This window comes from Fringilla coelebs, assembly GCF_963513975.1.
Source record: "Fringilla coelebs genome assembly, chromosome: 5".
In the NCBI taxonomy this organism is placed as follows: Eukaryota; Metazoa; Chordata; class Aves; order Passeriformes; family Fringillidae; genus Fringilla; species Fringilla coelebs.
The window spans coordinates 35,066,410-35,091,832 of NC_140033.1; the positions used below are offsets into that span (position 1 = coordinate 35,066,410).

At 46.0% G+C, this 25,423-nt stretch overlaps 1 protein-coding gene across 1 annotated transcript; it reads left to right on the top strand.

Annotated features, from left to right (window-relative positions):
- Positions 1-1,191: 1,191 nt before the first annotated feature.
- On the top strand, positions 1,192-18,544 carry KCNMB4 (potassium calcium-activated channel subfamily M regulatory beta subunit 4; the record flags this gene model as incomplete). Its single annotated transcript, XM_084206121.1, has 3 exons — positions 1,192-1,691; positions 10,697-10,824; positions 18,376-18,544. The coding sequence occupies exons 1-3, from the start codon at positions 1,353-1,355 to the stop codon at positions 18,542-18,544; spliced, it is 636 nt and encodes a 211-aa protein (XP_084062247.1). The 5' UTR covers positions 1,192-1,352.
- Positions 18,545-25,423: the final 6,879 nt, after the last annotated feature.

The following is a 25,423-nucleotide window of genomic DNA, read 5'->3' on the forward strand; positions in this document are numbered from 1 at the left end:
GGAATGAATGAACAGAGCCAAGGACTAAGCAGGAGGAGTTAAGTTTCTAGTATAAACACCTATGGGAGGTTTAAGTAAAAAACCCATAACGCCAGCTCAGAGCTGATATACTTTTTCAGAAACCCTTTGATAATCAGGGCAGGCTACTGCAAAGCAGCTGGCTTGACAGGAGTGTGGTAGTGCACTTGTGCAAGCAAGGACAATATTTACATCCATCTATATTCATGGCACAGCGTGGACTCTTAATAGCTTTCCTGCCAAACCTTGCTTAATAGTCCATTTGGAGAACCTACGGAACAGCTTCATTTATAAAAGTTTGACGTTGCAGTGGGAAAGAGATTGAAAAAGGAAAGTGCTATTTCTTGAACTTTTTCTGTGTTTCTATGCCTTCTTGTCTGCTGTGTCATCAGGTTCAGCTATCAGCTCTGAGGCTCGCATTTTGTTCTACCTAATTGCCTCTGATAAAGACGACAGAATAGAACTATAAGTATTGCTTTTGGTACTTTGGCACCGAAGAACTCGTGTTGCCACAGTGGGAAATGCTGGGTAATAACCTAACTTTATTTGCCAAATATATTTTCTTGAATCAGTGGCTTTTCTTGCAAACCTGCTTGGAAGAGAGCATTTCTTAGGGTGACCCTTCAAAGGTCAATACCTTACTGTTCAAAGCAATTCCTGTGTGTGATAGCTATCATCTTGCTTGTCTGTTATTTCTGTACCTGCTGTGCAGATGCTGGTTTTGGGGCTAGCCAGAATACTTTACCCTGCACCCCAAAAATGTTAACATTTGGCCAATTCTCATTATGTCCCCTCTTAATTAATAAGATAAAAATAGAACCTGCCTTCTCACTTGTAGATATTTAATTTCTTTAATTTCAGATTAGTTTCCTCCTCTACTCATAGAGACCTTGCAGACTTTGATGTTTTGGGAGTACTAAGTGGGACTTTACACAGGATCTCCAGGTTTTAACCAAGCCAGTGGTGAGATGTTGCCTCAGAGGGAAGCCACAATGCACCCAAAGGACCCCACCCACCCACTCGCCCACCCTCTTCTAGATATTGTACATTGCATGATGGTACCCAGTATTAATCCGGACTAGCCCTCCGCACAGCAAATCTCCAGGGTCAGATAATCCCGTTGCAATCTGTCCCTTTCCACCCCCGGAGGGCCCTGAATTAGGTCAGACGGGATTAAATTTGCATTTTATTTATTTATCTTTTTTTTTTTTTTTCGTGCTGGTTACACGCACAGTCAGCCTCGGAGGAGGCGGGGAGGGAGGCGGGGAGCGGCGCTAGCTTTAGCCGATGGCAGTGGCTGATGCCCGGCGGCGGATGCCAGCGGCAGCCGGGCGATGGCGAGGAGCCGGGCGGCTTACGAGTACACGGAGGCGGAGGACAAGAGCATGCGGCTGGGTTTCCTCCTCATCGCCGCCGGCTTGCTCTCCCTCTTGGGTTTGGGTTGTTGCTGGCTTCGCCCGGCGCTGCAGGAGCGGGGCGGCGGCGGCTCCGCCAACTGCACGGTGCTGGCGGTGCGGCAGCTGGGGGAGCGCTTCGCCTGCACCTTCTCCTGCGGGGCCGCCTGCCGCGGCACCGCCCGCTACCCCTGCCTCCAGGTCCTGGTCCGCACCTCCCGCTCCTCCGCGCCCGCCCTGCTCCATGAGGACGAGCGGCAGCTGCGCACCAACCCCAAGGTGAGACCCGCGGACTCCCTCCTCTCCCCAAATGCGGGCGGTGGTCCCGCCGCGGCGGTCGGTGCCCTTTCTCGGCTCTTGGCGCCAGCCCTCTGTTCGGTCCGGGGATTTCTCTTTTGGGAGGTAGGGGTGGTAAGTGAAGTGAGGGAGCATCCGTCCGAAATGCCGCTCTGCTTGTTGCTCAGCAAAAAGTAGTGTATCTCTCCAGTGTTTATCTATAAACATGCTATACACTGTGCATCTGTGTTTATACGTTGGGTTTACATCTATATCATCTCAGAGAAGGTTTAGGCTCGATACTAGGAAAAGGTTCTTCACCCAGAGGGTGGTTGGGCACTGGAAAAGGCTCCCCAGGGAAGTGGTCACAGCACCAAAGCTGACAGAGTTCAAGAAGCGCTCGCTCTCAAACACACGGTGTGACTCTTGGGGCTGTCCTGTGCAGGAGATGGTCTTGATGATCCCAGTGGATGCCTTCCAATTCGGGATATTTTGTGATTCTATATAGCATAGTATAGCATACTGTGTATAATGTATAATATACTATAGAGTGTATTGCACTGTACTATATACTGTACTTAGTATGATGCATGCACACGGACACACACACACTCTCACACACTCTCACACAGTCTCACACACTCTCACACACTCTCACACACTCTCACACTTCGCTGCCATCCCCGTTCCGTCCCGCCCGCGTCCGGAGCGCAGCCCCCGGGCGGCGGCGCAGGGACAGCAGCGGAGGCTCCTGTGCCGCTCCCCGGCCCGCCCCGCCGGAGCCCCGGGATGCCGGTGGGAGGGGAGGAGAAGCTCCTGCTGCCGGCGGGGAGGTCTGTCTGCTCGGGCAGCGCCCGGTGCCGCTGCCTTGCGCGTCCCGGAGCGCGGGGGACTTCGCAGTGCCGCTCCCCAAAGCGCACGGAGAAATGTTAATGGAGCCGCTTCTGGAGCGGCGCTGGGGAAGGGGCTGCGCCCAAACAAAAGTTTCCCCCCTTGCTGTTTTGATTTTTAAACTCCTCCATCACCCACACGAAAAGGGACCAAAGGAAGAATTCGTGAAAGTTGCATCTTCCAGCAAACTGGGGTAGCCTGAAGGCAGGGTGTGACTTGGGCTTTCTCTTTGTTTAAAGGCAGCTTTTCTGCCTTCTCCTTTTTCTTTTCATGCTGTGTAAAAATGACAGCACACGCCTGAGTGGAAGAGATCTTATTAAGTAGTTTGAAGATGAAAAAAAAGTCGGAATCCTCCTACTCCTGAAAGAATTTGAATAGGGAGTGTACTGGAGAAAGAAATTTCTGCTCTTTGACCGAGATGTGGATGCAACCCGGTGCCAAGGGCCATGCTCAGCACGATGCAGGGTCTGTTTGCAGGGGCTGGGAAGCATGCTTAGGTGTCCAGCTGGGATGTGCAGCCTCACATCTCCTCAGTCATACTTGTGCTGGTGTGCTCCATCCCTTGGAAGGCAGGTTAAGTTTCACACTCAGGGTCTGAGGGATGCTTTTACCCCCTTGGCAGCTTGGAGGGGTGGTGGGGGTAAAAATCAGCACAGTAAGTAGCAGGATGGTAAATCTGACAGGATTTGGATTAAATTGTTGGCACCGCTCGGAAGTGATGAGTGATTGAAGCTGCAGTGCTGGATGGAGCCTGATGGCAAAGCAGATGAAATGTTGGCCTGTGAGGGAGCTTTGCAAACCTTTTCCTGGGAGTGCTGCTGCCAGGCTCCCTGTGCAGAGGGCTGTGGTGGCAGAGGGGTGCCAGCAGTGCCCTCGCTGGCCAAGCTGCAGGACTTCTCTAAGCATCTCTCCATTTTCAGGCGGCAGGGGGGAGTTGGTAAAATGCAGAAGAAAAGTCACCCTTTGATAGGGGGTGAAGATGACGTGGCTCTGCAGAGGGTGCAGCGTGGCTGTCCCCGAGCATGGCCCTATGGCTCTGCTTGGCCATCTCCAGCAAGGATGGGAGCTGGGAGATGGAAAGTGGGAGATGGGAATGGTGCTGATTGCACCAGAATGCCTGGGCTCAGCGCCTCTGGCAGCACCCACAGGTTCAGCAGCAGCTTTCAAACTGGACCGTGACCACAATGCCTTTCTGAGCAGTCCACGTGTTTTGTTCTGTTTTTACTTCTTGATCTTATTTTCTTCTGTCTTTCTGGAAGTGGGGTGGGAAGAGAAGGATTGCACCTGCCCAGATGCTGAATTGCAATTGCAGGGATGCACTCTGAGCTTCAGAAGAAATGCCTGTAAATGTCACTCAGAAAACTATTTTTATTTACCAATTAATTTCATGTTAACTCTACCTAAGAAAACAGGGCTGTTGGCAGTGTGTGGTACTTTCCTGCTTTTACAAATATAATCTGTTTTCTTTGCCTTCCACCTTGCATCTCTTAATGTGGGCTGTTTACCCTGGGATATTGATTGCTGAGGATTAAATCTGATTTACCAGATGTGACCAAGCAGAAAGGATGCATTTTTTTGATGTAACTGTATTCTTTGGTAGTAATTGAATTTATCTCAGTGGAAAACTGTGTAGAAAAAAAAGTGCTCTAATTATTTTCCCTACTTTAAGAAGCTTATGTAAAACAAATAGAAAATAAGAAGAAAAGTTGGTTAGGTCTCTTCAGAAAAACATTCCTTTGTAAGGGACTGAATTCTGCATCTGCTTCTTTGGTTTTCCCTTTTCCCCCCTACTTCAATGCCTGTGGAGCCAAACAGTTACATTCTCCTTTAATTTTTGATTTAAAGTCTTGCTGGTTTTGAAGGCTTTCAGGATTTTATGCTGAAATACATCAGTTAGAGCCTCAGAGTAGGAATCTGCTGGATTTAATGCTTGGGATCCAAACACTTAGAGAGCTGTTTAACCCTTCCTGTTCCCATCATATTTTGCACTATGCTTCCTTGTGTTCATGCACTTAGACACACATACAATGTGTTAATCAGTTCCCACTAGCTAGAAGGGAAAAAGAAGACCAATTTTGTTTTGAACATTTTTTTAAATTTTACTTTCTGCTCAGTGCTTCTCTTTGTAGAGTAGCAATTTTCCCCTGTAAATCAGTAGTGTAGAAAAGGCATAGTTCAGGCTCCTTACAACATACAACAATAATAAATCAGTTGGCAGCTTCACTCCACCCAAAAATCCCCAGTATATTTGATTAAAAATCTTCTACTTTCTGTAGTAGAGCAGGCTGACATATAAACATATCACAGATATGAATGTCTGTTCCAGTGAGGAAAAATATTTTTCTAGATGGAAAAAGAAATTTTTTTTTGCTTTTGCTTTCTAAGATAATCACATCATTGTACAGCCCAGGATTCATTTTAGCTCTTAAAAGATTATATAGCTGGGTCAGAGATAATCCAGGAATGTATATATAAAGCACCGAACACGATTACATTTGTGTTTAGTCTGAGTGATCTGTGGATTTCTTTTATTTTTTTTTCTTTTTTTTGATTGCTGTCTCAGAGGAAGAAATTTATTGGAGTGACTGTAGCCTTTCTTCAGCTGCCTTGATAGCAATAATAATCTCTGAGATAAGGCTTAGGCAGGATTAATTCCAAAGTCAATTTGTCGCTACTCCTTTCCGGCCATAGGGTACGTTGGTAGTGCACACAGCCAGCACAGGGACCAGGCCACAGGGGAGTATGGCAGCTGCTGAAAGCATCTGCTTTCTGGCTTTTTAGACATTTCCCTTTCTACATCTGCAGTTAAGTGTAGGGTTGGAAGAAGTTGCCCCCTGTTTTGCCAAAGAAACTTTTAGGGGAGTGACTGGTAAGGCAGATGTTAGCAGCTGTGCAGCAGGACCTGGTTCTCCCCTTCCTTGTCCCCAGGCAAGGGAGCAAACCAGCTGCTGCTCCTTGTCTGCTCTCCACACCTGCCCATGCTCCTGTGACACTTCTCTGTGTAAAGGCTCCACCTAAAAGATGATGTGCAGTCATCTCTTCTGCACACTTGTAAATAGAGTTGGGCCTAATTTTTGAACTCTCTTAAATATGACCCATGGCAGAGGAGGTGTCATAACAAAATATAACTTCCCAATAATTTTGTGAGAGTCCGGTGCCTCTGTCTGGTGAAGCATTCAGATCTCTGTTTGGGCTGGTACCTGTGACAGGCAAACTATGCAGATGCTGCCAAGCAATTTCTCTGGAAGCGGGCCCAGGGGCCATGGATAAACCCTACCACCCACTCGTCTCACCTGGGACACCACTCCCTGCCTCGAGCCTCTGTGAGGGGCCATGGGTTTGATCCCTCCCAGTGGGCAGTGCTGATGATGATCACTTGCACTGGGAGATGCGGGTGAAACCACACATGGTGCTCGGCTCCAGCTCCCTCCGGACACTCAGCTGGGAGGGGCAATTTCTTGTGCTATGGAGCGAGTCCCCCAGCTCATGCCCTGCCCCAGTAGGATGGTTGTGGCTGCCCTTCCTCCCTTCCATGCCAGGAAGGTGACCCAGTAGTGAATGGAGACACACACAAAGTTAGGAGAAGCTCATCTATTGCTGAGTGTGGTGGGTTGAGCCTGGCTGGGCTTCAGGTCCCCACCCAAGCTGCTGTATCACTCCTCAGGTGGGCAGGGGAGAGAAAACATAATGAAAGGCTTGTGGGTTGAGATAAGGACAGGGAGAGATCACTCATCCTTTATCATCATGGGAAAAATGGACTTGACTTGGGGAAATTAATCTGCTTTATTGCCAATTAAATCAGAGAAGGGTACTGCATAAATAAAATCAAATCTAAAAATGCCTTTCCCCTACCCATCTTTTCTTCCTGAGCTTAACTTCACTCCTGATTTTATTCACCTCCTCCTTCCCACCAGCACAGAGTGACATGGGCTGTGGTCAGTTCATCACACATTTGATCTCCTCCTCTTCACACTCTTTCCCTGCTCCAGTGTGGGGTCTCTCCCACAGGAGACAGTCCTGCATTACCTTCTCCAATGTGGCTCCTTCCCACAGCTGGAGTTCTTTATGAAGTGCTCCAGCATGGATCCTGCCAGAAAACCTGCTCCAGCATGGGCTCCTCTCTCCTCAGGGTCACAGGTCCTGCCAGGACCCCACTCCCATCTGGGCTTCCCTCCAAGTCACAACCTCCTCTGGGCATCCCTGTGCTGTGGTGTGGGGTTCAACCTGGGCTGCAGGTGGATCTCCACCCCAGCACGTGTTGTGGGGCTTTGCCCCACCTAATAAATGGTACATGCTCTGTCCCATAGCTCAGCAGGAGGCAGGAGGATGGTCCTCCACACCTCACTTGGAAACTGACTTTGAACTCTTGCTCCTGAATTATTTTGGTTTGTCTTCTCTTGGGCTGAATTGCTTCTACTTTGGGCCGGGGTGTCTCTTCACATTTGAAACTTTCTTGGACTTGTAGTCTATCAAGTCTGTGTTTTTTAATTAAAAACATGACTGAATGAGGCAAGAATTGATCTTTAAAAAGCATGAAATCCAACCTGTAACTTAAACCATAGTCAAGAGTTCGTGCATCTGTTCTTTCTCTGTGATATGGGAGAATATCTGCCCTCATTAAGTGTTCAGAAGCACCAGGAATCTTTCCAGGCAGCTGCAGGGACACTGAAGTGGGAGCATCCAGCAGCAAACCCAGATACAAATCCCACAAAGCCTTGGTGTAAGATGTATTGGCTATTAACTGACATTTTTACTGGTGTCCTAGCTTGCTCTCAGTTGGCATTTGTTTATGTTTTGATGTCAGTATTTCATGCCATGTCTTGTAAGGGAGGACTATAGATTTAATATTTCAGAAACTGCCTATTGCCAAAGTGGAAATTATTTCACATTCATCCATCAAGTCACAGCAGCAAAATTTGTGAGGACATGATTCCCTTTCATCTGCCTGCTGAATCTGCTTTGGAGGGTGATAGAGCTGGCCAAGCAAAGTGCCCTAGAAGTGTGCTTGGGAGGGTGAGTAAAGAGAGATCCGCCCCCTGTGTGGGTCAGAAAGGGACAAAAGCACCTCGGGGTGGTGGGGACAGTGCTGGCATCCTGGGGAGGCCAACAAGCTCCAGGGTCTGTGCAGCAGCTGATAATGGACAGAGACCATTCCTCTCTTCAAGACTCTTAATCCTCAACAGGCAGAAGCAGTGAGGCCACATCAATTTATGGCAAGACCCCAGGTGTCTCCTTTGTGTTTTCCACATGGAGATAAAGGGGAAGAGGTAGAAATGTGTCCAGCATGCTTTCTGTCAGCTGGGATTATGTGTACAGAAAGTGATGTGAAGTTTGAGTTCTGGAAAGCACTGGTTGTGCTAAACTTCCAGGGGTCCCTCCTGTGGGTACTGGCAATACTCCTATACACTGTCTTGCTTTGGTACAGGAAAACACAGAAATGCTGCCCAGAGAAACTGTCTGTGGGCCCCTTTGCATCTTCCAAAGGAAGAAAAATCCCTGCCCTGAAAAACTAAATTTTTAATATCTTCATATTGAGCTAACAGCATGGGGACTGATGGGAAAAAATGTGAAGCACTCTGTGTTGAAATGTCCTGAGAGACTGCTAAAGCTTGATACTTGTCTGTTCAGATGGACATCTCTTGGGAAAAGAGACTTCTCTGGTTGTTTCTAAGCCTGAGGCTCAGCACGGGGCTAACCAACAGTTCACCAGGTTATGAACTTGTGAAGGACTCAAGCAATGTTTTGTGGGGTAGAAGGTCTCTGAAGGATCCAGAGAAAGTTTATACCAGGACTGGTGGGGCGCTGGTTGCACTTTCACAGCAGAGGAGAGCAGCAGGCTCAGCCAGGAAGAGGAAACATTTCTGAGGATAGAGGAAATACTGGAGCCAGTAACACAGGAATAGCACCTTTGAGATAGCTGGGAGAGTTTAGGCAAAATAATATCTATTGGTACTTGGCTGGTTTGTCTAGCTATTAATTTTGTGTGCTGGCTAAGCAGTGTCTGCTTTGGGAGCTCTTTCTAGAGCCCCTAAAATCTGGGGGCTACCTCCAAGCTGGCTGGAAGGACAGCGTGGTGATTACTGTCAGACGTAGGCAGTGAGTGCACAGCTCGTGGGATTTGGTGCCATCTCCAGAGCAGGAAATGCTCCACACAGGAAAACATCAGAGCAGAGGCTGTTGGAAGTGCTGGACCCTGGGCCAGGCAGGGAGGAGGGGAGCAGCTGGGGTGGTGCAGCATGGGTCAGAACGGAGCCAGCAGTGTTCTCAGGTGTCTTCATGCCAAATTTGCTGACTCTGCCCAGCTGCTGCGCAGATGTGTTTTTGCACTGGCAGTGTGGAGGAGAAAGGGGGGGTGTTTGATGCTTCCAAAGTGGACAACCAAACCAAAAATTCTGTTGTCCTAGGAATATTATCTAAGATGGCAATAGCAGTATGCGATGAGTCCTGCATTCTGGGTTCTGAAGTAGAGTGGTGTTACCCTCATTTCTGTCCATCATCAGCAGCAGTGGGACAACCCTTGTGTAGGGTCCTGTGAACAGGGAACTGAAGGGAGCTCTGTGCCCTGGTAACACAGCCAGGAGTGCCTGTGAAAATGGAGATCCTTGCATGTGGAAAAGGTAGGTTTCACTTTGGAAGCAGCAAGGAAGACCTTGCAGATTCTTTCATTCTGAAGCATGCAAAACACTGGCAGCAATTGCAGGCGCTGACAAAAGTGGTCAGATTTTACATGATCAGGGGAATAAAAATGGCAAATCTTCAAGCTGTTGTAGGGTAAATATGGTCTTATAGGTCTGTACATCTTAGGTATAGTGTGCAGCTGGGGGCAAGGTAGTCCCTGTGAAACCTCAGCAGAAGGAGAGGAAGCAGTGCTAGGCACAGTGAGCCACGGTGATCTTTATGCTCACGTCAGAGAGGGTATTGCTGTCCTTGCTGTTCCTCCCTTCAGGACACTGGAGAAATTAATGTTGTGACCAAATGGGCCCCCCTTTAGGAGCTTCCCACACCCTTCACCTCCTGCATCCTCATCCTTCTTAAGCAGGAGGCTTTTTAGCTGCCTTCCCAGTCACACTTTTTTCTGTTTGCAGCTCCCAATTTTAAAGGAATTAAAATTCATTGTGTTCAGTTCACTTGGTGTCCGTACGTCCTGCAGGGTGAAAACCTCTGTGTTATGGGAGGATCAGCCAAGCTCTGTTACTCAGTGTGGTTCAACAGCTCCTGTCATGATCTCCTGTATGGATGCCTGGTAAAAATGAGAGGGATTGAGCTTGGACACTGCACTCTCATAGGCTGGCACTTGATTCAGGGCATTGTTTGTTTTCTGTTGTTAACTGCCTGTGGCTAGGACTTAAGGGTGGTGTGTCGAAGACTTGGAAACAAGGACGGTGTGGGTGGGTGTGTGTGTGACCCAAAGGGGAGCCTTTTGAAAGCCCAGTCCCAAGGGCACCAAGTTAGGGGAGGAATCTCCCTTGATCTCTGGGCTTTGAAGCACATGTCTGAAGGAGAGATTTGCTGTAGCTCAGCTGCATGCTCAACTCTCCTTGACTTCTGTACAGCAGAAGCAGGTGCTGAACCTTTCTGCTGAAGCAGGGCTGTGAGCCTTTTTCCTTGTTTCCGTGTGTTGTACACAGTGGAAGAATACCTTCTTATATCAGTGGACATCAGCCAGGTATCCCATCATCTGGGAAAGCTTGCTGAACTCTTTGGGTTATTTATTAGCAGGATACTTAACTGAACTTGTGATTACATGCCTCACTGAAAATAGGAAGTTATTCAAATCCAATCCATGCAGCTGGCTAGGAATACATCAAAATGAAATTATCATTTTCACATTCATCATGCCAAACCCCAAGATGTTACAAAGTGGTTTGGTTTAGAGTGGAACAAACATGGCAAAGCCTTTCTTTTCTTTCTGAATGCTACTCTATTCTTTTCCAGTACCCGCACAGAATAACTAGCAATTGAAGTTCAGCTGCTGTTTCTTTTCTGTTTCTTTGGAGCTTTTGTTTATTATTCTCAGTCCATTTCAGTCACGCTGGTATCATGAGGAAAAGGCTGAGAAGTGATGCCCTGAGTTCTTGAGCACAGCAGTAACTCTGTTTTGCAATGTGTCTTGGCAGTGCTCGTACATCCCTCCCTGTGCAAGAGACGATCAGGAGAACTCTGAGAACGTCACGTTCAAGCAGAAATACTGGAAAGAGAAAGTGGGTTCTCAACCATTTACGTGCTATTTTAACCAGCACTTGAGGTGAGTAATCTCCATTTGGCTAGGCAGGAGTGCTTATGCATCTGCTGAACAGCTGTCCATTGGTTCTGTTTGAAAATACATATAAATGCATGCATATGTACGTACACACAGAGACCCCCTCCAGGGCAATGTGGTTTATCACACAGAGCTCAGTGCAGAATGCTGAAAGACAGCTCTACTGATGAAAAGCTATACAGAAAGGAGTATTTTTACCACTTGAAGTAAAAATAGAAAAGTTTTCCTTAAAACATGCAATTTTTATAGCGAAAAGCACATTGGCTTTTAACACTCAGATGGCAGATTTCTGGTGTGGATGTTAACATTCCTTTCCTCCACAGGAAAGAAACCCTACTGTGTTCATGGAAGAAAAGGGGGGATCAGTAAATATGACAAACTAACTCAACAATTGTGTTCATAGAGGATTTATGGATCAGATATGTGTAATAAACAGCAGCAGAACTGCCAAAGAATCTCCCCTTCTGTTTCAGTTCTTACTTTTGCTGCCAGTGTTGATGTGACTTCCATGTGTATGACTTGTGGTTTCCTTCCTTCAGTAAACAGAAAGGGGAGGGAGTCCTTTTTCCTGTCTCTTTCTGATGGTGATATGCCAGGAAATAAAAGGCAATGTGGCTGCAGGAGGAGGTTAGTCCTGTCCCACAAACACTTGAAAGTTCAATAGATAAGAGAATAGCTCATGACTTGCAGGTGCAATTCAGGGCTCAGTCTGGGAGAGTTGGCAGCAGATATTTAAGTTCAGAAAGACAGTCAGGGGGAAAATGGATGGCAGGTGGAGAAATGCCTGGCTCCCTGTGAGTGTCCTGCTGAGTGCCTTGGGGGCTGGGCTTCAGGCTTGTCCTAGGCTGGCCATAATAGTTGTCTCCCTGAAGAGACTGTAGACCCAGCCAGCATGCCCAGGATGAGTTTGTTGTCCCTGGTTAACTCTTTGCAGAGGGACGCCACCAAAACTTTGTAGCAAAACTTTTTCCTTTAGAGGGGAAAGAAACATTGAGAGGTTAAAACTTAGGGCACTCTGAGTGATGACACCAGACCTTTCAGGGACCTTCTTGGGTGTCCTCTGGTCCACAAGGTGCCAAAGCTTGGACCTGGTAACCAGGAGCCAAATTATGATTGTGGTTTTCCTGGGCAGGCAGGCATTGCCTGTTCCTTATATTCCTGAGAACTGGGACTTGCAGTGGCCACTGCCCAAGCAAGCAGGAGAGTCAGAAACGTGGGATTGTCTTCAGGAGAAGTCAGGGCTAGGATACATCTAAACTGGTGTGGAAAGGATGGTGTAAAAGGTAACTGTGTGACTTTTTAGTCAGTGGAGAGAAACAGGAGCCTTTTATCTTACCCCAAAGTAAATGCCTGATACAGGTCAGATGCCCAGAGATGTTTCTTCCTCTCCTCTAGAGCAGTGTAGGGTGTAGGTGTCCAGAGCTGTGGGAGCTGATTCTCACATTACGTTTTGGTGGAGCAAAGACAAAGCTTTTCTGCAAAGGCTGCATGCTGCCTAGCATCTGACATTTATGTAAGCTGGCGCTGAGAAATTGTGCAGCACTCAGGAAGGATTTTTCCCCCTAAAGATGCTGAATCCTATACTGCTAAAAGTTCTTGCCAGCAGAATGGCTGCCTTGAAACACTGCCTTTTGCTGATGATGCAACAATTCATACACAGGAAAAGAAAGGCTCGCTGCCAGAGATACTAGAAGATAGTCTAAGCTGAAATGTGTACACCATCTATTTTCTTCTGGAGATAGCAATGAGCTTTGGGAGATAAGTTCTGCTGACTGGGAATGTGCTTGCTTGGGTATGCTTTTAGAGCAGTGATGATTAAGCAGCCTGCAAAGCAGTGAAAAGAAACCATAACAAAGAGGGAGAAATCTGTTCCCTTCAAAATAGAAGTGTGCATGTTTTCTGACTTTATTTTTTCACTGTGTGGATAAGCTAACAGTCCTCTGTCAGTCTGTATAAAATGTATAGTAAGTAGTTCCTTAGAGAATGTAGTATTTGTAATATTAGCAGTCCCTCTTTTGAAACGGCAGAATAAAATTCCAGGTAAACATGCAGGCAATGAATGAACATCTTCTCCTCTTCATCGAGTTTACTTAATTTTCCTTGTCAGAACTGCTGCTGCACGCAGAGTGTACTGTTGGGTAACTTCTCCCTTTCAGTTTGGTGGCTTCAACAGGTTACTTTGGAAAGATGAAAAAAAGGGGTGCCATTCTTACAGTTCAAAGTTATGCAAAAGGGATGAGAAGCAGACTTGGCAATTTCAACCATTCTTAGTTACTGTAAATCAAACTGCCCAGCAAAATTAGCTGCCTGACATTTGTCTTAGGGAACCAAAGGACAGCTTACCTTGGAGCTCAGTGCTTTACTGAAGAGTGAGGTTTTGCTTTGCCACTGTAGGCACTTAACCTGAGTGTTGCACTCTTCTCTGACAAGCTTTGGGACAAGGGGCTCAAGCTGCACGGGGAAGTTTCTTTCCTGGATCTCTGGTGAAGGTCTGTTGGCATGATGATAGCCCAGTCTGAAGGACAGCACAGCAGAAACCAACCTTCAGTGTTTCAGACTCTAAAATAAAGGACAAATTCAGATGAAGTTCTCAGGATGTTGCCAAAGGTTTGAGAAGGCACTGAGCTCTAGGGCTTTGGCGTTCTGGATCTCACACCCAGTGTCCCAGCAGTCTGCAGTCATGACCTCATGCCAACAAGGGCCACAGCTGCATGCCCTAAAGTGGGAGGCCTGTGGGAACAGGCAGGATGGGGAAGATCCTGCCACTTTATTTCTTCATGTTCAAGGTGTCATTGACATCCATGACAAAACAAAAAAGAGAGAAACTAAGATTGCCATGAGCTGAGACCTCACTGTCTCATGCCATGCAGAGACAGGCAGAGCAACCTGTGTCAAGTAGTTTCTTATTAGTGGCTGATTGTTGCTTATTAGCTCTGAGTTTGTCCCATACACAAGAACACTCTGTGTTCCTTTGCTGTGGCACAGCAGATGAGCCAGCCATGCTTTAACCTCCGCTGTGTTTGCTGCAGGATGCTGTACACAAATTCACCAGAGATTTGAAGAGCAAACCCTGTCAAGTGATTAGTGGCAGCCTGTATGATGTTGGGGTGCCCTGCAGGGTTCCCACTTATCTCAGACTAATTATGTGTGCAAGCCAGGGGTGCTCAGGTAGTAAGGCTGCTCATCCATAAAATGTTGGAACATAAGTCTTGGTTTTCTCTGTTACTTCTCAGTTTTCTAAATTAATTCCCTCCACCTGTGGAGCAGTGCTTGGGCCTGAGGGGGAAAGGACTTGACTGTCAGGAAGACTCTGTGCTGCCTCTGCATGCAGCCATCCAGCTGAGGATCTCTGCATCTTGCAACAACAAGGCAAAAAATGACTGCTTGTCAGAGCAAAGGGATGTGAATATCTGTGGGGGAAAAGTCAGTCTATTGCAAACATCTTTAGATCCAGATTGTTTGAATACAAAGATACTTGAATGGATTCCCTATCCTGCACCTCCACCTCTGTCAGCTATGGTTGTGTGACATTAGGTTCACAGTTTGGTTCATAAGTGAAGACTGATATGTTTATGTGCCTGTAACCTTTTGGTCCTACGTGACATTTTGGTAACCCCTGCACTGCAATTCTCCCCATGAGTAGTTGCTCTGAAGGCTCTGATGGAGGCCTGTTGTATTTGGAGTCTGAACTACCTGGCAGAACCTAACAGGGATGTGTTGTATAATGCAGCTAATCCAGTTAGCCCCGCTCAAAGCCCCACAAGGGTCAGACCCTGAGCTCAAAGTCCTGCTAAAAATAAGTCCTGGTCTCACCTTTTAGCGATGAAAACAAAATTCCTTCCTCCTTGTCTGTTCAGTGAAAGAGAAAGCTGTGTTTTCAGGGTTAAGGCAAAGGCTTCTTCTGGGATGTTTTTCTCAGTTTGTCTGTTGTTTCACCCTGGGACTGCTGCTGGGCAGTGGTGATGCTGCACAGTGGCCACCACTGTAGGCAGCAAGAACCAGCTCTGAATGCCTGAGCATGGCTTGCAATCACTGCAGACTTTCCCCCTTTTGTCCCACTAGGTCTCCTTCTTGCCTCTGCTGCTGTTTTATGCATGGATGGCTGGTGTTAGGATTTTGGGTGTATCCCCTCAAGAGGCTTTACCTTTACTGGAAACTTGAATGACAGCATTGCTAGAAAGAGGAGGCTGCCATTAACCAAGCTTAGGGTGAATATGCACAACCCCTCTGCCAACATCTTTGAACTGAAGTATTATATAAAGTCACAGAGCAAAGATGGGTTTATTGAAGACACTGTACTTACAGGAGCAAGGCAACAAATTTAGTTATATCAGCTGATTTTCACAGGGAAAAGAAGCATGTTTCTAGACATGATACCTACTTTGGGTTCAACTTCACTGCCTCAGCACCAGGGGAGTGATGCTCTTAGGCTTTCCAGCAAAGACAGGTCTTTACCATGAGAAGTCTTCCCTTGGGGACAGAGCACCTTTCTTTTCTGTCTCCAAGAAAAACAACAAGCCTTCAGACTGTGGGAGCAGGCAGGTCACCTTTAAAAAAGTAGCATGAAAAGTCAAAACTGCTAGCTTTGCCAAGCAAACCCAAAGCAGTTACATTACTGTGTTTCAAGTGCTGCAGAATGACAGAATATTCTGAATTGGAAGGCAGTCACAGGGATCATCCAGTCCAGTCAATGACCCTGCCCAGCACCGTTCCCAAGAGTCACTCCATGTGCCTGAGAGCACTGTCCAAATGCTTCTTGTCACAGCCTTGGTGCTGTGACAACCCCTCTGCAGAGCCTGTTCCAGTGCCCAACCACCCTGTGGGTGAAGAACATTTTTCTAATACCCAACCTGAACCTCCTGTGACAAAGCTTCATGCCATTCCCTTGGGTCCTGTCACTGGGCACAACAGAGAAGGGATCAGTGTCTGCCCCTGCTCTTCCCCTGGTGAGGAATTAACTGCAATGAGGTCTCTCCTCAATCTTCTCTACTCCACACTGAACAAAGTGACCCCAGCCACAACTCATATGGCTTCCCCTCAAGGCCCTTCACCATCAGCTCCTTTGGATGCTCTCCAACATCTTAACATCTTTTTTATATTGTGGCACCCAAAACTGCACACAGGAATCAAGGTGAGGCCCCTCCAGTGGGCAGGGACTCTCTTGCTGTACTTAAAAATAGCAATAATACCCATCTAAACCCAAACCTCAGCTCAAAACTTACTTAAAGGCTTTGTCTTTGACTCTTTTCTAAAAGGGAAACTCTTTTAAATTACTAAGTCATAGTCACATCTATAATGAGTGTTTAACATCCATCACTGTTACCTTTGGTATCTATGTTTTTCAAAACATTTAAGATTCAGTCTAAAAGATATCTTACTTTCCCCAATCCCACTTTCTTTCCTTCAATTAAGTCAAATTTTCTAGGTTTTTGCTTGTCCCTTATTTTTGAACTAACATTTGCTTTAAAAAAATACTTAAAATTCAATGTCACTAATAAGTTCAGAGCTGTGAAGATTGAGTGTTGCCTACTTATGGCCTCTTTGCCAATTAGCACTCTGTTGTTCACAGGTGATGATACAGTAACTGTGGGGGAGCAGACATGCCCCTTGTGAGAGGATTTCTCTGTTCAGGTGCAGAGGTTGGTGAGTTTGCACCCATGAAGTTAATACTGCTTTATTCAATTGATAGTTTCCACCCGTGCCTGCTTATATAGCTGGAGGATTTTGGTTGTGCAGAATTCATAATTCCACTACTGAATACACCTGGGATTCCTTTGATATCTTTTTATGCTGCTGAATTTCAGATTTTATATAGCTGAGCTACTCACAATCAGAGTTTTATTCTGCTCATTACTACAGAAACAAAGAGAGATGCATGGTGCTGGCCTTGGGGGCTTTCAGGCTGGCACAGTGCAGAGGATTCTCCACAGAGCAGTTTTGGGTGAGACACCCCAAATGCAAATGCAGGTTAATCAAATCTGGTATCAGGTCTAGTTTGGCCATCTGGTTCCAGTAGCTCCTTAAGGATGGATAAAACTCTGTAGACTTGCAAGCATCTCCATTCAATTTCTCAGTGAAGGAAAAATAGTTCCTTCTTTCTCCTCGACAGAGAATCCTTCCTTGGGCTCCTTTCTGATCAGGACAAAGCTATCATGGAAGAGACGGCACAGTCACTGAGCAGGTGTCTGCTGCCATGTGCCACCATGTTAGGAGACCTTGATTCCCAGGACATTGCTGGATGAGCCTGGTTTGCCAGGATTTTGGGCTGTGAGGTTTGCTGCTCCAAGAAGCGTCAGGTGGCATTGGTGGAGCAACATGCGATGGGAGTGCTCGATGTGAGTGAGGACAAACATGAGTCAAGACTATAGAAATTTTTCTATTTGGAGAAAGTTCTCTTTCTCTCCTTTGCAGATAGTTTTCCAGCAGACTGTGTGTCTCTGTAGATGGGAAAGCAAGAGCAAAGTGCAAATGCCACGAGACTGATTTAATAATTATTAAACTGCAAGGGAGAGCACAAAGAGCCAGAGTTGAGGAAAACCTGCCATCACATTTCATCAACAACCTCCCAGACTTGGAAGAGGCAGTTACACAGCAGATCTTTCAGACATGTGGCACAGCTAAATTTCCAAATGTCTCAAGATGCTTCCACCTCAATTCTCCTCCTTCCTCTGTTTCCCTTTGGAAGTGCACAAACCTGTCACAGACCCCACCATGACAGTGAATTAGATGCTGCTGGTGGAGGCAAGGAGGTTCAGACCCTCGTGGGACTCTTGCCAAATTGTCCCTATAGGAACTACTCAAGTCTACTGAGGCACTGCTGTGTGCAGCCCCACATCACAGCCTATTGCTGAAAAGGCCACTGCTGGGAGGAGCTGACTTGGGAGCCTTGGCACCCGGGGCAGGGATAGATTCCTTGCAGCCTGCTGCCTGCCAGTGCAGCTGGGCTAAGCTGGGCCACCAGCAGTCCAGTGCTGAGGACAGGGACCAGCTCCCTGCCCAGACCCAAACCACAGCCAGGGCTTGCTTCATCAGGAGCCTCCATGAAGCCCCATGGACACATCAGTGCTCAAAGCTAAAAGTGAAGTTTTAATTACTGTTTAAATCCATTTCACAGAGCCTGATAACATTTGAGGTAGATATGCATAAATGCTGCCTGGTTTTATGTTTTTGCCAGAGTGGTTTTGCAATCCACAGTCAGTGTGATGCTGTATCTTTCACAGCTGTTTGTGATGACCATATTCGCTGGAAGATCCAGAGAACCAACACTTTTTTTCTTTCTTTTTTTTTTTCTTTTTTAATCCAAGTGAACTTGTTAGCCTGTAAATGCTGCAAGTGGAAAGCTCTCACAGTCTGCCATGAGTGCTGGTGATAAAAGGGCAAATGCAAGCAGTGAATGAAATAAATCCACTTCATCATTTTCTAACACTTTAGCAAATAAATCACCTTTACTCTTACCACGTTAGATGACTCTCACTTATGAATTGACGATATTATGTTGATTTATATTTTCTCCATCTTCTGTTTCCCCTCTCACAGGCCGGATGATGTGATGCTGAAGCGCACCCATGACGAGACTGTTCTCTTGCACTGCTTCCTCTGGCCCGTGGTGACTTTCCTGGTCGGAGTCCTCATCGTGGTCCTGACCATCTGTGCCAAGAGCTTGGCTATCAGGGCAGAGGCAATAAAAAAGAAGAAGCATTTGTGAGTGGCAAGGCTGCCTGTGGAAAAGAGAAACCTGCGAGAAGGTCTCAGGTGGGGCAGCCTGACGCACCTGCAGGTCTGCAGGGCACCCAGCTGCATCTCCTTCCAGGGTCTGATCTGTGGGGGAGTAGCTCTTGTCTCAGGGCTGTTCTTGGGAGATTGCCCCGTGAAATGCCTGCTAATTGCTTCTTCTGCTATGGCACTAAATAAGTATATTCTACCAAATGAAAAAAAAAAGAGACATCTACACTGCACCAACTACGCTGTGTGCTGTTAGTGCTGAAGAGCAGCTACCCAGAAATTGAGACAGTTTATGAAGCTCCCTGATGATGTTGCTTTCATCTCCACAAAGCAATCTTTGCTAATGTTTAATATTAAATATTTAAAATATTTACTTTAGATAGAACATATTTCCAAAATAATAAAATTTGATTGTTTTGGGGGTTTTAACTTTTGGGGGGTTTCTTTTTTTTTTTTTTTCCTTTTTTTTTAATGCTTTAAGGTAAACGTAACATTGTGCTGGTTAGGTTCGCCCCCCACTGTGTGGAACTTAATTTTGCCGTTCAAACTTTACCTTCTGTCTAGACAAAATCTTTCATGATCACCCTTTCACTGTGATGAAATGTAGATATCTCTCAGAAATACTTCTAAAAAAATGAAACAGTTATTGGAAAAGATGATTAAATACTGGATCTAACTCTATTGCCTCAGTGGTGTTCAGTCCCACAGTTTTTCTTGTCCCCACTCAGATACCCTCTTCCCGAGTGCTCCAGGCTGTAAGGAGCAGGGATTTATTTTACAGTACTGGTTTTACAGGAGTATGTTTTACCAGCATCTTACCCAAACAGAGGAGTGCCTGAGCGCTTGCTGAGGAGAGCCTGTGTGTCATTGGTGTGCCTCACACCACCAGAGAAGGACATCAGCCCCCTGCAGGGCTGTGGGTGTTTGCTGCTGAGCTGCCTGCCCCAGTCACACCAGCTCCATGAGGGCCAGCTCCCAGGGGATGCTCCAGAAAACCCACGGCACAGTGGGCATGCAGTCTTGCTGGGTCTGCTTTCTCTGCTGGTCCCAGCCCCTTGCTGTGTGTGAAGGGAGTACCAGCTCTAGTCCACTTGCTGAGCACAGAGAGTTCCATATTTCTGGCAGCCTTCCAGAGCACATTTTAACCTGCTGTAGTCAGGGGCTGGGGCCAGAGCAGTTTCATGGCCCTTGTCATTGCCCCCACAGAGCTGCCCCCCCTGGGACCAGCTGTGCAGCTTGGCAGGGCTGGAGTGCAGCAAAATGGAAAAGCCATGTGGCTGGGTCAGGAAAGTGAGTGATTACTGGCAAAGCACTTTAATCTACATTAACAATTCTGCAATTCTAAACATACTGTGCATTGTGCTAATCTCTGATAGTATTATGTGTAAATACTTTAGGGTTCTTTGTGATTTTAATGCATAGCAGAAATATTTCCTGACGATGAGAAAAGTGCTAGATTTGAAAGCCTGAAAGCTTAGTTGGCACAAGGCATGATGACAAACCTGCTTGCTCAGTGTCCTTTCCAGATTAATTGTATTGTGTGTTTTAGGACTGATTTCCATAAGACCTCTTGTACACACTGTGGTGCCCAGTGACAAGGCTGATGCATGGCAAGGGCAGCAGAGTGACTGGAGGGCATTTGCTGCCTCCCTTCTTACTTGCTGTGTGACTTTTGGAGCATCCTCTGTCCCAGCCCACACTGGGATACCTGTTCCCGCAACGCAAGTTAAGGAAATGTGATTGTAGGGGTCAGAACTTGGTGCTTCTTGGCACATGACTCTGTATGAAACATCCAGCTGGCATTGGTTGCATATGTTCAAGCACCTTCAGTCCTGTAGATAAAAAATACCTCTTGTGAGAAAAATTTCCAATTCTTTGTGTTAAGCATCACCACTTTGAAGGTGCCTGCTGTCCAGCTCACACTGGTACCTTCTGTCTCAGCCTAGTGAAAAGAACAGTGCTGGGTATCCTGGGTGCAGAGAGGTTGTGAGCTCTCAGCCTCTCAGAGGAAAGCCTGCAAACTTCTGGAAGAGCTGTCCCACAAAGGACACTGTGTTTCGTTTCACTCGTGTCTCACTCCTGTGGCCTTGTTTGCATCTGCTGTGATTCTCTTGCCCCAACAACCCACAGAAACACTGCATGTGGGTCTGATTTGGGGCTTTGGCTGCTGTTTTAAAAAATATATATTCCTTGCTCCCACTCTGAAAATCACACAATGCTGCAGGTATGGGGTGGTTTGGTTATCTGAGTAAGGTAATGCCAAATTCTCTTCATTTATTTATCTTGGGTAACTTCTTACAGTTAAGAGGAATAAGCCTGATTTTCTACATTCATTCCTCCTTTGTTTTCCCAAGGGAGAAGGAAATACACGGTGACACAGATTCATCATGAAATTTTAAACCAGTAGCTTGGGGCTCACAAATCCAGATTAACAAAATCCTCTCTTTCTTTGCTCCAGAAGCTTTTGTGAGTGAATCCTACAGCTGGTTCTCTGAGCAAAAGGTAAGAAGGAAATTGAGCGGATGCCGCCCACTTGATTGGCAATCATACATTTAAATGTGTGGGAAATGCCTTTTACAAAAACCTCTGGAAGAAAGTAATGGCTACAGAGATGATATTAAATTGTTTTGCTGAGAGAATAACACCCCAAGTTAAATATCTAAATTGGTATCCAAAGACCAGCAGTAGGTAAAAGCCTGGCATGGCAGTATGGGATACTAAGGGGAAAACTCAAAATCCTAACATTCAGTCTTCTGTCTCATCCCATCCCTCGCTGATTTAGAAATGTCTCTGTAATCCCTGTACTTGATTGTGGAAGCTGGGGATTTCCCTCTAGTGGATTATTCACTCCTTGGCTTTGCAGATTTCCAAGTTTTGTAGTGTGTTCTCTGAAACATACTTGCAGCCAGAGCGGCTGCTTTTCTTTCCCAAAGCCATCTGCAGAGTTGGCTTTTGCATTTTATTCAATATTTATATGCCATTGCTTTGAGGAATTTTGTTCTGGCATGCTGTCTACTGCTGTGCTTCAGTAAGACCTGCCTTCTCTTTCATGTAGGGCAATTAAATCAATTTGCTTATACAGTATCTCTCCCTGTTAGTTTCTTACCCTCATTTTAAAAGTTGTAGTAATAGAAGCATTTTTTGTTGCCTTTTTTCTGCTTATGTGTTTCTGTGTTGCCAGTAACAGACAAGATTTCACACAGTTAGAAAATATAGCTGTTGAATGAACAGTTTAATTCAGACTCAGACAGATGAGGGATTTAATGGGAGAATCCAGGGGCATTTTAGATCTTCACCCATAATCTCTGCTGTAAACGTAGCCCTTTGGCAGGGGTCCAGCACAGAGTGCTGGATTTGAAGGACTGTTTCCAACTCAGCTCTTCAGCAGGTGCTGCAGGATGCAGGTTGGGAAGTGCAGCGGGGAGGTAGCACAGGTCTGTTTCCAGACTTGCACTTCTAAGTGTGTTTTGAGGGATTTGTCCTAGAACAGAGCAAAGACATCTGTGAGGCGTGAGAGCACAGATCTCTTCATGCATCTGCTGCCTGGCACAGCCTGCTGTGCCCACCCCAGCCCTGGTGCTGCCATCTGGGGTTTCCCTGTCTGCAGTGTGCTTCTCGGGAGCCCCCCTCGCTGAGCCAGGAGCAGGGATGTCTACAGAGGGCTGCCCCACAGCTCAGCTCATCTCCCACACAGCACGAAAGCATCCATCAAGTGCGTGTTATCCCATCCAAGTCCAGCTGGGAAATGCGGAAGGGGAAACACTGGCCAATGTTTAAAACCTTTTAGTAGATGAAGTGGTAGGGCTTCAGTATTCCTGAGGAAGTGTCTAATGCCATTTGCTAAGGCTTACTTGGAAAGTGCAAACTTTAAAATTGGCAGTGGGCTGGTCGGACAGCGGGGCAGTGTGGATTGCCTGCGGGCAGAGGGGAAGTGCTGTGCGAGCATCTTTGCTCAGCGCTGCAAACACGGGAGCTGCCCGCCAAATCAGGGGTTCTGCAAACCTTAGACTGAATGGCCAAAGGATCAAGAACAAACATGTGGAAGAGGAGATACCTGAAACAGTGTTTAATCAGAAAAAAAACACACTCATGCCGTGGCTTATATTTCAATAATCAGAGGAGAGAAAGCACAGCTGAATTTCTAATTATGATGCCTATAATATCATGCAAATATGGTCTTTCAATCCCTGACAGAAATCCCATAGCCAGAGTTATCGAAAAATCAGCTTATTCCCACGTGTGGTTTTCTCTGAGAATCAAAGCCTGTTTGGTTTGGGCTTTTTTCCCCCTCAGAGTGGAACAGCTGCTGTTCCTCCATTAACTTTCAATCAGAAACCAACCGCTTCCCTTTCTGGCATCTTAAGAGGCTGCTATGCTGATCTGTCAGGCTAACAATCTTTGCTGCAGAAAGCACGAGCAGGAAAACCTCCGAGGGAATATGTGTGCAATTAATCATGCTGCCTTGTCAGGTCACAGACCCACTGAGTGAATCAGCCCCAAAGTTTGGTGTTTGGGAGGCTGTGCAATTCCCCTTCTGGCCTGACAGCGAGCCCAATGCTGCCGTTGCCTGCACTGTGCTCAATTCACAGCTCCTTGGTGGCCTGATGGTTTGAAGTCTGGTAAGCCAAAAAACCACTCTGTGTGTGTTGGGTGCGCGGCTGGAGATGGTGTAAAAAGAAAAAAGAATGGCTTATTACGCTACATAGCTGTAATTTGCATGTAAAATTGTATTATAAAATGTGTTGGCATGGCTGTAAAATTGCATACACACCCAGAGTACGCAGTCTCCAAACAGCACATACAGCAATCAATCGAAAATAACTCTCCCAGAAATTCAGGAGTACTTCTGACACTGCATTATAGAAAAGCAAACACTGTAATTTGATTTAATGAGCTAATGGAGCTCAAACTTTACTTTTAATAATATTGCTTGTTCATAATGTTTCAGCTAGCATAAGTTCTATCCTTGTTTTTATTTGCATGCCAATTGCCATTCACTAAAAGCAGTTGGAAAAAAAAATCAACCCGTAAGCTCTTTCCCATAATTGCTTGTTCAGCAGCTGAGGGTTTCTGGACAAAATACCTCAACTATTTGGATCCCACAGAGCAGAATCAATTCCTTTCCCCTCCTGCAGTGGGCTGGTTTGTCTGGTGGTACCCACAGGAGAGGGAGCAGGGCGCCCATCCTCTCTGCCCTGCTGAGCCCATCCAACAGCATCTCTAGGATGTCATACCTGGCATCTGCCAGGGGCCTGGACATCAGGAGCACTGCCAGGGGCTGTGGGGAGGGAGCATCACCCAGGGGCATCAGGGGGAGAGCTCCCACCTAAGGCAGATGTGAAACATCAGAGGGGCATGGGTTTGGCAAAGAATGAAATCTTCCATGGAATCCAAAGTGCTGAACTATATTTCTCTGCACTATTCCTCTGAAGAATAATGTTTGTGACAATTTAAAAATTACTGTGATGATTTCAGGAAATCTGTTCTTAGGCAGGGGGAGAGTAGTTTGGAAGGACCAAATATATAACAGCACACATAAACAGCAGGTAACCTAAATCCTTACTATATTTTCCTGAAAAATCATGAAAAATGGGTCTGATACAAAAGGAAAAAATATATGGAAATTATGGAGTTGGCCAGGGTTTCTTGCTTTTGATGTAATAATTTTAAAAACATATTATTACATTTAAAATAATGCAATAATAAAAAAAATCAAAATAAAAATACAGAGCATATGTTATGAACCTGCAAGTATCTGGATAAGTGAATCACAGGCAGTAAATGATTCTGCTGTATTAAACATAAATAATGTCCTGTGAACTTCCCTGCTTTTTTGCTAATGGAGACATGTACCAGAAGCAATACATCATGAGGAGCATTTAAAATATTATCTGAAGATCTTATTGATAAAGTTATTATAGTTCAGGCTGGCAACAACAGAGAGGAGACTGAAAATAGGCTGCAGAATTGTCAACATGAAGCAATAATGAAGAGTGAGCTTCCAAGCACAGGTGTGGGATGAGGTGTCTCAGTAACTTTTTTTCATGATGTTAAATGGCAAGATAAAGGGCAAATTAATTGCATTTTTTAAAATATGCCACATCAGGAGATTTATGAGCTTCAGTTTGATGGGCAGGTGATTCAATAACAAATATTAGGAACTAAGAATACTAGCAGAATAATAAAATGTCTTGTCTATTCTTGGAAAATACAAGGCAATAAATAAAGATAAAAGGTACAGACCAAAGGTTTTGGAGGGAGGAAACATCTCAGCAAGGAAAACTGTGACTGTAAAGCCTTCAGATAGGCTGCTAAAAACACACTGGTGCTAGCTAACCCTGGGTTTTGATGGCGTGTACCTGATGTTTTGGGGCTGAAACTGTAGCCTTTCTTCCAGTAGCTGTCACTAGGTGACATTTTGGGGACATGTGGTGGTACCATGTTTTTTTAACCTGTTTCAACCCTTTTTTCACCTGTTTTGCTCAGAGAAATGTATTTCCCGTTCTTTTTTGTGTTGAAATTACTGGGAAGTTGAGAGCAGTGTTGCATGGGATTGTTTACAGCAATTTGGATGGGTTTGGGTGCCTGAGGAAGGATGGGAAGTGGGCAGAACCCAAAGGAAATAGCCCCATCCTGTCCGGGTCTAGGTAAAGCAGAGTAGCAACTTCTACTGCCAGCTTCAAGCCCTGCCAATGCAGCATCAGAACCATCATGCTGATCTCTGCTTCCAAAAAGCAGCACAGCTCTGCTGCAGACACATGCATGACCAGAGAACCCCTGCCTAAACTCTTGCCAAAGGAAGGAAGTTTGCACAGCTGGATGCAGCAAGCAGGACCTTGCTGGGGGTGAACACCTCAAAGTT